The sequence below is a fragment of the Bufo bufo genome, chromosome 1 (assembly GCF_905171765.1).
Source record: "Bufo bufo chromosome 1, aBufBuf1.1, whole genome shotgun sequence".
In the NCBI taxonomy this organism is placed as follows: domain Eukaryota; kingdom Metazoa; phylum Chordata; class Amphibia; order Anura; family Bufonidae; genus Bufo; species Bufo bufo.
The window spans coordinates 717,199,808-717,215,786 of record NC_053389.1 but is presented as its reverse complement, the minus strand read 5'-3'; the positions used below and the strand labels follow the sequence as shown (position 1 = coordinate 717,215,786).

The window sequence follows — 15,979 nt, the reverse complement described above, 5'->3', positions numbered from 1 at the left end:
ATATACATTTTGGAGTGTGGGAGGAAACCGGAGTACCCAGAGGAAACCCACGCAAACACTGGGAGAACATACTGATCTATTCTGACTAAAATATGGGTCTATGAGATTGGCAAAATATTGCATTCTGGTTATATTGACATTTTACACAAAATCCCAACTTTTTTGGAATTGGGGTTGTAGAAAACTCACTCTGATCTGCTCAGTTGTTCAGTTGAAAATTACGATCTTGTATGCAATGACTAAAACCCGAAATACATGCATGTCCAAGAAAGCGGTGCTGTGTAATCTTACCATGGATAATCCTGTGAATGTGATCTGAAGTTTTTGCTAGGGTAAATCTATATATTAGTCATGAGTCACTAGTGATAATAGAGATGTGAGGTCACCCCCTGTCTGCCGCTAGGTGTTTGTGATGCTATTCTGATTCTGCAGGGTGCCCATCAGCATTTTATGGAAAGGACTGTGCCAATGTCTGTCAGTGCCATAATGGAGCCGACTGTGACCACATCACTGGGCAGTGCACATGTAGAACAGGATTCACAGGCAAACACTGCGAGCAGAGTAAGTGACCTGTCACCCAGTGTCTTGCTCTCTAGGAACTTTTTTTCCCCCCCGTTGCATTGAACAGTGTCCTGTTCTGTGTCTGTCTGCCCCACCCCACTCCATTACAAAAGTGCTATGACCCTTCTAAATATTCCACTGCAAGTTAAATCATATATATGCATATTACGTATGCTGCAAGGCCTTACGGCCAATGTCTGCATATACAGTATACCTAAAAAAGGCATATACCCCTAAAATCAATAAAGTAAATGTAAGTCCCGGAATAGCATATAACAGATATTAAGCGGTATGGCCACCAGATGTACTTTCCAAGACTCCAGAATGGCAACGAGAGTTATGCAAGTGATTCAAGAGATTTGTCTCTAGAAATCTAACGAAACATATAAAAATTAAAAATACACAGTAAAATCACAAACTTTTTGATTTTCGGGGGAATGCCTTTTATATCGAAAGATTTCCAAGAGTATTGCTGTTATTTAGTTGCATCTCTTGTTTCTTTTTAGAATGTCCTCCAGGGACTTTTGGATACGGCTGCCGCCAGATGTGCGAGTGTCTGAACAATGCAACCTGCGACCATGTCACCGGAACCTGCTACTGCAATCCTGGGTTCAAGGGCATCCGCTGTGACCAAGGTTAGCGAGCGTTCTCCGCTGTGAGCTCTGCTTGTTTGGACTGATAACCCCAGAATCTCATCTACTTATCTCTGTCACTACAGCTGCTCTAATGATGGAGGAACTGAACCCTTACACTAAAATCAGCCCGGCGCATGGATCTGAAAGACACTCTGCAGGTGCCATTATTGGGGTGATTGTTCTCCTCCTGATCATCATGACCTTACTGGGGCTTTTCTTGTGGTACCGACAGAGGCAAAAGGACAAAGATCACGACATGCCGAATGTGTCTTACACCCAAGCAATGCGTATCTCAAGTACTGATTACTCTCTCTCAGGTGGGTTTTGCAGGTTTGTCTGTCTACCATGGTTGCCGTGTATCTATTTTTTTTTTTTTTATATATATATCCATATATTCAAAAGAAATGTCTAAGACAAGTGGTACCAAAGATCTTGATGCAAGAGTCTACAGTTGTATGCAAATGATCGGGAATGGGGTGTCTCTGACCAAAGTTGTTGTACTGAGCTGATCCTATTAGTTGTGGGCGATCCATTTTCCTCACCTTCAGCCAAGGCCATGTTCATATCTGCTTCAAAGGCTCCATCACAAATGTGGGACGAAATGGCGCAGCGTGACATCATCTGTAAATGCCACAATAAAGCAGGGAGACAGTTATAGGCCCTTGCGATCATGTGTGCTAGTTCTAATGACTTACTTACATAAGTTCCCTGCTAGGCCTCCTGCACATGACCGTACGCCTATCCCATGCATGCTTAAACTCCTTCACTGTATCCTGCAGAAGTGGTAGCTGCAAATACAATGAAGGAGTTTAAGCATGCATGGGATAGGCATAAGGCCATCCTTCATATAAGATAGGGCCAGGGGCTATTTATAGTATTCAGTATATTGGGCAGACTAGATGGGCCAAATGGTTCTCATCTGCCGACACATTCTATGTTTCTATGTATGTATTTTGCAGTCCGCAAACCACAGATCCAGCAATTTCCATGGAACAAATGGACAAGCATATGGTCAAGAAAATAGACAAGAATAGGACACGTTCTATATTTTCACTGTGTGCTGTCCACATTTTTTGAAGCCCCATTGAAATGAATGGGTCCACATCCAATCCGCCAAAAATGCAGATCAGATATGGAATAAAAAATATGGTCGTGTGCACGGGACGTTAGTAAAAAAAAATGTTCACTTGTTTTTAAGAGACCAATATATAATAAGAAATTTTGATTTTGAGCTTTACGGCTCAGGCACACGACCGTATTTTGCATCCATGCCCGTGTTCTATCAGTGGGACTGAGAAAAATGCAGATTGCTAATAAGACCGTCATAGAGATGCATGAGTCTCCTACTGTGCTTGCTTTGATTGCCTCTTTGGGAGAATATCTGGGTGCACATGAAAACTGACCGCCATACAGGCTGCGTGCACAGCAATTCACTGTGTGCATGAGCATCATAACCTGAATTGTTAAGCTTTGGGTGGACGTGTGATTTACAAAATTCAGACCTAAGCATATGCTCATAATTTAAGTTGACAGTAGGGGGAGCCAAAACTCCCATCAACACTGAACTGCACTTGTGTGATATCATATTATTGAATTACTTTTTATTTTTTTCTAGCAATGCTGTTTACATCCCATCTAAATCACACATAGGTCGTCCTCCATCAGTCCTCCAGAGAGTTAGATAAAGGTGAAAAGCAGTGACATACAGCAGAGCCCCTCTGATAGAGAGAATATACCACCATATTTTTCTCCACAAATAGTAATGAGATCAGAGCGCCCCTTCAGATGGCAGACCCTCTGAGCAGCTCCTATCTCAGAAGCGTAACTCGAAGCTCATAAGTCCCAGTACAAAACCAGTATCACCCCCCCCCCCTCCCCCCAATACACACACCCCATATCCCATGTGCCATTTATAATACTGTCCTCTTATAAGGGCCCCCTCAAGTACTAGGGCCTTGACTCAAGTGCATCCTCTAGCTATGCCCCTGCTATGAATCTTAGTTTTATATGCCCCTGGTATGGCTCTCTATTGTTACTCCAGTACAACAAACTTAACCCTTAGAGGAACGGACAATTTTCAGTTTTTGCATTTTCAGTTTTTACTTCCTGCTTTCCTGGAGCCATAACCTTTTTCTTTTTCCATTCAGATAGAAGTATGGGGGCTTGTTGTTTTGCAGGACAATGTCACCATTTAATATTGCATACAGTTTAGTGGGAAGCTGGAAATAAATTCCAAATGGGATGAAATTGGGAAAAAAATGCAATTCCGTCATAGTTTTGCGGCATTCCCTATACGGTAAACTGACCTGTTCCCTTCATTCTCTAGATCAGTACGATTACAGAGGTACCACGTTTATATCGTTTTTCTTGTGTTTCAATACCAAAAAAAAAAGTTGGAAACTTTTTTTTTCTTTGCATCGCCATATTCTGTACCCTATAACTTTTTTATATTTCCATCTACAAAGTTGTTCATTTTTGCAGGACCACCTGTAGTTTATAGTGATACCATTTTGGAGTGACTTTGTGATCACTTTTTATTAATTTCTTTTTTTGACATTTTTTTAACATTACAATGTTTATTTTTTTATTTGGGTAAAGGGGATGATAAAATTTTTTATATTTGTGTTAATTTTTAAAGACTTTTTTTTAACTTTTTTATGCTCCACTAGGGGGCATGAATATGCGGTAATCAGATAGTTTCTGCCTTACATTGCAATGAATTATCAAATTAGCCGTGTCGTTATGGAGCCCTGCCATCTGCAGTCCTCCATAAGAACTACAACAGTAATATTATGGGTTTCTTCAGAGAGACCCAGGCTACTGCAGATAATGAACAGCTCCCAGAAAAAGCCACCTCAGATGCCATGGTCACAATCGCCAATCACAGACATTAGCCCTGTGTGTCTGCTGGGTGAAACAGCAGGAATCTGGCAGCTATGGTGCCCACTCTGGATCAGGCACCATCTTTAAAGAGATGACGTGCATGTCATCAAGGGGTTAAAGGGATTTTGTCAGCAGTTTTGACCATATTAAACTGCTAACAGCACAAGGTAGCAACAGTGAAATTAGGGTAAACATACTATTTGTGGAGCTTTTATTATCAGGGTTAGTGTGAATATAAAGTTTTATTCTACCAGATTCTGCACCTGCAAGTGCCCAGGAAGCGATGCTTCCCTATGAAGTGCATTGTGCATTGAGCTGCATCACAGCCCCTCCTCTCTGCTGTACGTTTATATATACGTTTCAAATACATTTAAATACTGCATGTATGTTTTTACATTATATACATTTTTATTTTAACAGTTCATGGATTTTGGGAAGAGGTGATGCCTATGGTCTTATTTTTTTAATTGTTTATTTTTAATATGGGGAAAAGGGGGTGATTTGAATTTTTTTTAATTTTTTTTAATTTTTTTTTATTTTTAAAACATCTTTTTACTTTTTTTTATGCTCCACTAAGGGGAATATGTGATCATCAGATCGCTTCTGCCTTACATTGTAATGAATTATCATTGTAATGAATGGCAAATTCACTATGTTCTTATGAAGCCCTGCCATCTGCAGGCCTCCAAAGGAACTACAGCTGTAATATCATGGGTTTCTTCAGAGAGACCCAGACTACTGCAGATAATGAACAGCTCCCAAAAAAAGCCACCTCAGATGCCATGGTCACAATGACGCTATCGCCAATCACAGACATTAGCCCTGGGTGTCTGCTGTGTGAAACAGCAGAAACCCAGCAGCTATGGGCCAGCTTTAAAAAGATGACATCCGCCGTTCATGCACCTGCAGGTGCCCAGGAGGCGGTACTTTACCATCAAGTGCATTCTGCATGGAGCTGCATCACAGCCATAGCATATAGCATCCAACCAGGAAATCTCTACAGCTGTCACTCCGAGCAGAGGGGCTGTGAAGCTGCCTAATGCAGAGAGCATTTCACTATGAAGCCAACCTTGACATTTTCTGTTGTGATCATTTGGATTTTTTATTCATGAGACCATTCTAGGAAATGTTCCTTAATTTTTCTCCAATTGAAAACACTTAGGCTTATCATGATTTTATGAGCTACAATCATGGGGTTTGTTATACCCCTCCCATAACGGAGGTTAGTCATATGTAACCTCAATTAATTACATCTTTAGAAGCTTAATTATCATCTTCTCATCATGTTCTTAATAGATATGAGAAGGGCTCTTCTGTAAAGCCCACTGTGCCTTGTGTAGTTGTGTAATCCTGCGGCTCTTCTGCTCTACTCCAGCATCCTCCTATTTTTTTACCTGCCTTTTATTACATCATATTCCATTGTACTTTTCATGAGAATTCCTGCAAGCGGCATTCACTTTATTACTAGACAAGCAAACATCCAGGTACTACCACTGATTGGTTCATGTTGGTAACTTTAGATTACATAGACAACCATAAAGCAGGAAAGAATGCAGGGGAATTCAGTAATATCCCTAAGTTAAAAAGAGCTGCCTGAAAGTAAAGCAGGTGCCCATGTCATGAGAGAGATAACATTGTGGGCATGATGTCATTGGGGTCATCATTGAAGGAATTGTCAGGGACATGGGCTTGTGGATTCGTATGGTGATGTCACAAGGTTAATTACACCTTAGTGGTGGTCATGTCACAGGGGTGGTGACATTGACAGGTTAGTCCCCTATATGTCCCCCAGAGTGGGTGGTGATGTCACAGATGGGAATGTGGTGGTGACATTACAAAAAATGCCAACCCTATAAAATGAATACTGTGTATGCTGCAGGCCCGGTTTCTAGGCAGCTGCAGTGACTGTACACGGAGTGGGGTGGCCAGGGTTACCAACCGTCAAGAAATTTCTGGACAGTCCATAAAAATAGGCAACTTTTTTCCTTTGTCCATGAAAAAAATAGACATGACCATGATTTTTTTTGAGGGTGGTGGTACTTGAGTAGATTATTTTGGTAGTAATTATCATGATTTTACAGCTCACAGTAACTGCTGGTAATGAGGTCTTATCAGCATATTGCGTTATAGACATGTTCTACTTATAGTCTATATAATTTATTATGGGTTTCCAATTTGTCTGTAAAAAATAACATCTGTATGTGATTTTGGGATAAGTTGTCCAGAAAAAATAAAAATTCTGGGTGGCAACCCTGGAGTGGGCTTATGCGGATGGTATGGAGTGTCACAGAAGTCAAAATCATTGGCTTGGTGACATCACCGCTTATGACATCATCAGAGGGAATGTCGATGGCATGGGTTGGTGAGTCCACTGTAGTGCACCAGTGCATATGGTAGCCCACAAGGGCACTTTGTCAGATGGTGATGTCACAGCTGGGGGTGTGGCAAGTAGTAACCAGTAGCTGCTAGACAGCTGCAGCGGCTGTACCCAGACTTCTTCTTCAAGTGAACCTCCATTTTTTTAAACTCAATGTCCAGGTAAGATTTCAGCAATGTGAGCTGAGATTCCCACCAGTTGCTAGAATGAAGGGACACCCTACAAACAATATAAAAAAAAAATTCTATTAACCTAGAGCAGCGCCAGGCTCCGTAAAGGGGGGCTCGTTCAGGGCCTGGAGCTGGGGGCCGGCAATAGCGGTGGGGCGGTGCGGTCACTGTACTATAACCCCGCCCCACCGCTCCCTCCAGCCATGTTCCAGCATCGCAGGCTGCGATGTATCAGCGGGGAGGGACTGCGAGGAGGAGCTGGGGGCCGGTGCGTTCACTGTGCTCCGGCCCCGCTGCTCCAGTACAGTTATAAAATGTGTAAAATTAATAATGATTCTATTCATGAGGCCCCCTCTGTAGTAGAACATTCAATATATCCATCCTACTCACAGGGCTGTTATCGTAATCCAGGCCGGCCGGGCAGACGAGCGGCAGCGTCACTGACTGACGTCACGTGCCTGCCCGGCATACTTTATGAATAAAGCAGGCGGCGCAGGCACGTGACGTCAGTCAGTGACGCTGCCGCTCGTCTGCCCGGCCGGCCTGGATTACGATAACAGCCCTGTGAGTAGGATGGATATATTGAATGTTCTACTACAGAGGGGGCCTAATGAATAGAATCATTATTAATTTTACACATTCTATAACTGTACTGGAACGGCAATGGGGGGGTCTGTGGATGGCACTGTTATGGGCTGGGGGGGGCACTGTGGATGGCACTGTTATGGGGTGGGGGGTCTGTGGATGGCACATATATAACAGTGCCAGCCACAGATCCCCCTGTAACAGTGCCAGCCACAGATCCCCCCCATAAGTGTCCGTCATCCACAGATCCCCCCGTAAGTGTCCGTCATCTACAGATCCCCCCATAAGTGTGTGTCCGTCATCCACAGATCCCCCCCATAAGTGTCCGTCATCCACAGATCCCCCCATAAGTGTCCGTCATCCACAGATCCCCCCCATAAGTGTCCGTCATCCACAGATCCCCCCCATAAGTGTCCGTCATCCACAGATCCCCCCATAAGTGTCCGTCATCCACAGATCCCCCCATAACAGTGTCCGTCATCCACAGATCCCCCCATAAGTGTCCGTCATCCACAGATCCCCCCATAAGTGTCCGTCATCCACAGATCCCCCCATAAGTGTGTGCCCGTCATCCACAGATCCCCCCCATAAGTGTCCGTCATCCACAGATCCCCCCATAAGTGTCCGTCATCCACAGATCCCCCCATAAGTGTCCGTCATCCACAGATCCCCCCATAAGTGTCCGTCATCCACAGATCCCCCCATAAGTGTCCGTCATCCACAGATCCCCCCATAAGTGTCCGTCATCCACAAGCGGCGTCCCACGCGGCGTCGGTTGCCTAGCAACTCTACGGCTGGAGAGAGGGAGCCCCCGGCAAATGTTACTATTTACAGTCGCGCGGGGGGCGCGAAATGTTTTCTTCTTCCTAGGGGGGGCATGACAGAAAATAATTGAGAAGCACTGACCTAGAGACTACTGCATGTTTACATGGCACCTACATAAATAGCAATCCCCTTGCTTTGCTTTATATCCCTTCTCCACATGAGCAATTGAGTAACACCCTACAAGACTGTAGAATTCCAAATTCCCGGTGGTTGCCAAGAAAAACAGCCAGCTGTGGACTAAAAATTTACTGACAGGTATTAAGGGTGAATGTGTAATACCTAGCTCACATCTAGAAGGGGCAATTATGATATTACTGGGGTTCTCTACTTTGGGTAATCTTTTTGCTAGAAGGTGTACTGACAAGATGCTAATCATAGAGTGCTGTCGCTGGGAACTCCAACAGTCACCTTCCACCAATGAGAGAAGCCATTAGAAGTGTTTGGTTTTCCTGCAGTGCCACCACAGGGAAATACAGCATTGCACAGTGCCCACTGAAATTAATGGGTGTCCACTTAATGTTCCACTTGGGTCCTCTACAGAGAGAGAGGCTCATTGCAGCTAACAGATGACAGCACAGAAAAGGAGTACCCCCTCCCCTCCATTAAAGGGGGTCGATCACCAGGATATTCATTGTTAATCCATATGCAGATGAGTAGTTAAGTGTTCTGAGGACCAGGTGAGATGACTATGCCGGAACCTGGTCCTGTCACTCAAGGAGAGGAAGGGGCTGGCAGAGGAAGTAGGGGGAGCAAGGTTGCACAGAAAGGTTTTGGTCGGCTCTCAGTGCACTTAACTTCTCGTTTGCATGTGTATTAAAAGTACTTTTTCTCCAGAATTAAGCAACGGATCACTAAGTGAAAGGTATCATTACATTCAGCGGAGATAGCCCTACAAGGCGTTTAGTTTAGAAGTGAATTTCCTGTTGACAGACTACCTCAAATTCCAAATTCTGTTTCCACAATAGATTATTAAGTGGTTCCAATGCATGGTGGACCTTCATTTTGAGCTCAGTAATAAGGAACACAAAGCTTACAAGAAGTAAAATCAGGAGTAGTTGTGAGAAGAACAAACTCTTGGAACTAACCTTCAGCAAATGTGGAGGAAAACCATATTGCGTTTGCACATAGCAGTTGTGATTGTGATCTGAGTAGTTATGTCAAGGTGACTGTGCTCAGAGTAATCCAGAGTGTTCAGAGTAATGAAGTGATGTCACTGACAACCCACTTTTTTCTTCTACATCCGCTCCAGGAAGCACTGTACAGATTATGTCATCTTTTATTGCTATGCTCGATAACATGGACTTTGCCTTGGCCACCATTCTCTTTAATAACATAGTGTAAGACAGTTTATGTTCATGCTTAGTAAGCAGTATTTCCTAATTGCTTGTGCCTCAGAATTATAGAAATTTGCTATTAATAACCACAGCCTTGGTTTTTGTGACCAGGACAGTGATATTGTACAATGTACCTAAAGTTAGGGGGGTTAGAGAGAACTAAAGTTACAAAAATGATCATAAGAGAATTGAAAGTGAGTAGTTGGAGAGCTATAATTATATGGTAAATCACCCTCACAAATTATTCCCTAAATGTAGCCTTCCATCATGTTCTCATTATACTGTTCCTAAAGCCACAACATTAGTGTATTGTTCAAAAAACCCTAGAGGGGTGGACTACAGTCTAATGTGTGTAAGTGTGTAGCTCCTGACTGTCCCCCGACAGATGATGTCAGGGGAGAGAAGATTCAAGTGAAGTGAATACCTTTGCCCGATCCTTTTGTTCTGTCAGAAGATAAGCTGCCACCAGCAGTGGCCGGACCATACATCGATGTGTATGGCGGAATCGGGAGAGATGAATGCGTAGGATGCCCTGAACCCCTGGCCGCTTTCTCCTTACTACTGAGCTTCTTTGGGAATTCTTTTTTCTACAGGGTCTTCCTTTTTAATTCATTTGTTACTCTTTCCTGAGTTTTTGTGAACAAAAAGATTCAGATTCACCGAACTTCTCATTTGAAATGGGTAGATTTCAAAATATCACCGCCCTGGTGACAAAAAGCAAAGTTTGCAAATGAAAAAAATTAGGAATTTAAGTTAGGAAATTACCACAGAAACACCACTAGTAAGCCAGGAACAAAACAAGTTATATAATGTAATGAATGATTTGATATTAAATGAATTTTGTTCAGTATTGTAATAAAGTTTTTTTGGAAGTACGGTAAGTTGAAGAAGCGTTTACTATTGTTGCCCATGTTCTACAATTGCCATACCACTTTTCTACAGAAGACTGCTGAGCAGAAGTCCACACTCTGAAGAACTCCAGACAAAAATGAAAATTAGACTTATGTTGTGATTGTCATTGGACTGTTTTCCACAGGTGAAAATCATTCCTAGCCCATTCCTCTCACTGTGCAGAAATACCTAATTTAATGTTTGCCTGTAGGGGTGAAATATGAAATAGTCACTCGTCAGAGGAGCCATGGGGTCTTCCATGGTTGTTGGAAAAAAGCCCAAATTTTTAACCTATAGATAATGTTAAAAACTGACATAAAAAATGCCAATGGTTCAAAATGCTGAATTTAAAAAAAGATAATGACCAGCAAATTAAAAAAAAACACTATAAGCAAAAAAAATGATAAAGACCAACATATTTTAAAAATGCAAAAAAAAAAAAATGTGTGACATTTCATATTTCCTATAGGCTTTCAGACACATCTGCAAAAAAAAATCACCAGAAATCAAATGTGCAAAAAATGAAAACGCCTATGTGTAAATCCTTTTACTGCCATTTTCTTTTACTACTTTTGCATATTTTGCTGAAAGAACACCAGCTCCAGATATTATCTGAAAGTCTTTTTGGAAATATCAAATACAGGAAACAAAAACGTTTTTTCAAATTGTTGCCATTTTGTCTCAGGCTTTGCAAAAAACCTACTTTTGAAAAAAAAATGGCTGTGTTAACACAAAATCATCACTAAAAATCACCATAAAAAGTGCATGCAGTATGGAAAAAATGCATGCGGTTTCTATGACATTTTTTTGTGGTAAAAAAAATGCTACAGCAAAGAAGCCTTACTATTTTTTATTTTTAAACAATGCGAGTCAATGGCAGATGTATGCAACTTTATAGGCCCAAATGTGGCGTGAAATAACCCTAATATGTGAGTACAGTATAGTAGACCACTTGTCAGGCAAGAACTCCCAGTATCATAAATCCTCATGATGCTGTGAGTTCAGGTTAGTGGAACAGTGTTAGGTTTTCCTGGACCGAACACGTTCATGTGATAGAGGCCAAAGAGTAGATTGTATGTATGTATCTCCATATGTACAGCTGACTTTTGCCTATTGTCATAATATCATAACTAATTTGTGGCTCAGCACAAGCATCAGACTCAGTAACAATCATGCTGAAGTTGAGGATATTATTGAATGAGTATTAATTAAGATAGGGTATGTGACTCTCTGATCAGCTCTGTAGGGCGTGCATTTGACATGTTCTAGAGGAATTTATCCATGTATGTCCACCGTTAATAAACTGACGTATGTCATGTAGTATGTCTTTAGTCACCACTGTGCCATGTCTCTTGTTCTAGGTGCCTGCACTGTGGACAGAAGGCAGAACACATACATAATGGAAAATGGCTTCAAAGGTAGGAACAAGACCACGGGGGGTGATCGTGTTATGACTGTCCACTGTAATGGGATGGTATGTAGTGGCATATATGGAGTATCTGCTTATAATCTAATGGAACCTGTACGCACACAAACTTCACTTAGCAAGCCTTCCCCAACAGCTTTTACCTAGTACTGATCATGTTGTCGATCTTCTAGTTTATCTAGAAGCTAAATTAAAAGTGCTGCACAACTGATACCAGCTCTGGTGATACGTACTCTTGTCCGTTCCTCTTCTGCTGTTTCCAAAACGGGTGCGAACATCAGAAGACGGGAAGTAGCCTTGCTGTAATTCCGACTGCACATAATGTACCTATTGGTTGAGCCACTCTGTGTCTTCTGCCGTACAGCGTAGATTTGTCCTTCCAATACTGCCAGGTCTGAAAAGGACATTACTGGCAGATTGGATGGAACTGCAACCAGTGTTAGCTCTGCAACTCACAAGGACCAAGTGCTTGTTCAACCAAAGCTATCTCTCCCGACTAACCCCACTACCACTACACACGCATGCTCTGCTTGTGTGTTCTGACTGCTGTGAGAGGAGAAAACCGATTATCTCCAACTGCCCGATCTTAATCTGCCCCCACATCTGGTTATCACCACCTCCTGCCCCCAGTTACAGGTTGTTATATCTGTGTGACCAGTGCCCTGCAGTAACCAGTAAGTACTTTTCACAACTAGTGGGGAGAGTGCTCACTGGTTATCACCACCTCCTGTCCCCAGTTATAGGTTATATCTGTGTGACCAGTGCCCTGCAGTAACCAGTAAGTACTTTTCACAACTAGTTGGGAGAGGGCTCATTAGTTATCACCACCTCCTGTCCCCAGTTATAGGTTATATCTGTGTGACCAGTGCCCTGCAGTAACCAGTAAGTACTTTCCATTACTAGTGGGGAGAGCGCTCATTGGTTATCACCACCTCCTGTCCCAGTTAAAGTTTATATCTGTGTGACCAGTGCCCTGCAGTAACCAGTAAGTACTTTCCATTACTAGTGGGGAGAGCGCTCACTGGTTATCACCACCTCCTGTTTCCAGTTACAGGTTGTTATATCTGTGTGACCAGTGCCCTGCAGTAACCAGTAAGGACTTTCCATTTCTAGTGGGGAGAGCGCTCACTGGTTATCACCACCTCCTGTTTCCAGTTACAGGTTGTTATATCTGTGTGACCAATGCCCTGCAGTAACCAGTAAGTACTTTCCATTACTAGTGGGGAGAGCGCTCACTGGTTATCACCACCTCTTGTTTCCAGTTACAGGTTATATCTGTGTGACCAGTTCCCTGCAGTAACCAGTAAGCACATTCTATTAGTAGTGAGGAGAGCGCTTATTTTACCGCCTCCTGCCCGACCGTTATAGGTTTTATCTGGCACCATGTAATAACCAGTAAGCACTTTTCCTTACTAGCGGGGAGAGTGCTCATTGTTTAATTTTTTATTATATATTTTATATATTTTTGCCACGTATGTCCCTCAAGATTTTTTATTTTTTTAATATATTTCTTGCCACATACAATTTCCCTCAGGAGGTCATTGAAAGACCCTGGGGTACACTGACACTTTTATGCATCTTGCACTATTTTCACTGTAACTGGGGCATCTAAAGGCACCCCAGTTAAAGGAGAAAACAGACCCCTGTGGGGCCTTTGTAGAAAGCAGAGCTGATCAGGGTCTGCTAAGACCTTGAAGCTGTGCTCTGCCCCTGAGAAACCCATGGCATGGTTGCTTCCTCTATTCACTATGCACTTATCTGAGTAGAAAGCAGAAGCGTTAATAAAGCGTTTCTGTCTTCTCCACGGTCCAGCCAGGGACCAGACCTGCTCCTCCTAGAGTGCAGGAACAGGACTTTTAATCCGGTGCTGTGTGGTGCTGGTTAGAAACACAGCTGATCTCACCATCAGCAATGTTTCTGTCCAGCAAGATGGGGGCTGCAAACCGTGGCTCCGTGGGCTGGTTGTGTACCCCTGCTTGAGATGGTCGGCCAAAATTAGCAGGTTCAGAAGACATTTATATAATGTGTATAGCCAGATTTAGAGGCTTCTGTCACCATTTTAAGAGACAAAGTAAACATTAGGGGATTCTTAGCAGGCCATAGTGTAAAGGATGGGTCAGAAACCAGTCACTACAGCAATTTTAAAAGGATTGCAACAATTATATAATTTTTTTTTGGGGGGGGACACAAAGTGTAAAATAAAAACATAATTAAAGACAAAATAAAAAAAAAGTTACCACTAGCCCACACCACAGCTTCTAGCCCCACTCCTGGTGATTGTAAATTATATATCCCCTATATCAATACAACGAAGAAGGGACACGATAAAAAGATGTGTCTATGTGCACTTTGTGCTATTAAACAAAAATAAAAAATTTTTTAAAAACTGACTATTTGTATTTCCACTGGTGAGGAATAGGGATAAATGGTCTGGTCTTGAACTGGTTAAGGATTGGTATGTTCTTATATATTTCCAGTGTTGTCAGGAACTGTAACTGTATAATACTTTATTTCTAGAGGTTTTATATTTCTAAAATATACAAATAATGCATAAGATATGAAAACAACAACAATATACTGTTCTTTCATTTAGACCTAAATGCCTCAAGCTGGCTATTTGTTGACCTGCAGTCCAGGAACATATGCTCTATAAATTTGTATTAAACACACAATATTGTATAGAAAAATAATCATAATAAGATGAATTATAAGTACAATATAAATGTGGGCCAGGCATCATATAGGAGAGCACATTGCCACATTTCGTGCTGGTCCCAACTCCTCTAATGGCTATTATAAGGATATTAAATGCCATTGAATGGGCACAGATTGAAGTTGAACTCTGGCTTCTAATGTCCTTATTCTCTGCAGCAGAGACCCAGACTTAGTATAATGGATAATTATTCCAATACAAGACAATGTTCTGCAGCACCATTTCTAGAAATAATCTTCATATGTTTAATAGTATTTTTTTTATTGGGATATGTTCTGTATCATGATATTACTGATGCATTGCTTTTTATAGTCTTGGAAATGAGTATTCTGTTCTTGTATGTTTGGGAGCTGCAGATATTGTCTATGTTAATGATGTTGTATATGGATGCTTGCCAGTGGTTTGGCCGCGAGACAACTGGACAGTCATGCTGTTGTATTGGGAAGGGACAGACACAGAAAGCCTCTGTTTCCTTCTGCCTGTGTGTGCCACTCTTTGCTTGCTCACATCCTTGCTCATCCCTCATCCTATGCATGCTACTTTCTGCATCCATTCACTGCTTCTCATTGTTTCTGCTTTAGGATCCTCATTAACACCAAGCCTCTAGACTGTCTATACCGGGCACTGAAACATCAGACCTTGGGTTTAGTCTAATTTCTCAGTTTACGGAATTTACATAATTGCGCCCCCATAGAATGTCTGTTGACCTAAATTACTTCTCCTTTCCTGGTATAGGGTAACAGATCACATGACCTCTTTTACGTTCTTCGAGCTCGTCCAAATGTGAATACAAGCCAACCGGGATAATACTAAATTCTAATAAACGCCACAGTGGTTAAACCACAGATTTTTGGTTAACTTGGGGATCTCAAAGAACCCCATGAAATAGGAAACAAACAGTGGTAGGTAACACCTAGTTGTCAATTTATTCATAGATTTCTAAGAGGAATAGCAGAAGAATAGCACTACACAGAATTATAAGTAAAGATTCTGCACAACAGTTGAGATCCTCTTTAATGGGATTCTGTCACCAGTGACCTCCCTCTCAGACTATTGCATGGACACATAGATGTGGTTCCCCTGATTCAAACACTGTTTTTCTTTTGTTGATCCGAGGCTCTGTTACTGAGTTATGATACGTTTTCTTAATATGCAGATTAGGCCTTTGGTGCAATGAGGGCGCAACTGTTGCTCATTTCTGTGGCCAGTCGCTCCCTTGTGCTTTAATTACCAGGGCCATGCAGTGGCAAAGCAGCAAGGGAAGGGCTGGCCACATAAAAGAGCAGAGCTTGGGTGCATCAAGAACAATGGTAACGCCCTTATTGCACCAAAGGCTTAATTTGCATATTAAGAAAAAGTATCATAACTCAAGAACTGATCAACAAAAGAAAAACAGCGTTTTAATCGAGTGAACCACAGCTATGTGTCTATGCAGACAGCTGGATAGGGAGGTCGCTGGTGACAGAATTCCCCTTTAAGCACATGCGACGTCTTTAAGTTGAACATATGTAGTTTCTGCTATGAGTGACAACTAGGAGTATCCTGATTGGACGCTACAGCCGTCACTCACAGAAGAGCA

At 42.2% G+C, this 15,979-nt stretch overlaps 1 protein-coding gene across 1 annotated transcript in view; it reads left to right on the top strand.

The window, feature by feature from the left end:
- The window catches only part of MEGF11 (multiple EGF like domains 11), a 370,671-nt gene that overhangs the window by 324,310 nt on the left and 30,382 nt on the right, over nucleotides 1-15,979 (top strand). The window contains exons 15-18 of the mRNA XM_040414290.1: nucleotides 433-561; nucleotides 1,068-1,196; nucleotides 1,280-1,513; nucleotides 11,623-11,679. Coding sequence (XP_040270224.1) covers nucleotides 433-561; nucleotides 1,068-1,196; nucleotides 1,280-1,513; nucleotides 11,623-11,679 — 549 coding nt within the window. The remainder of the gene's footprint in view (nucleotides 1-432; nucleotides 562-1,067; nucleotides 1,197-1,279; nucleotides 1,514-11,622; nucleotides 11,680-15,979) is intronic.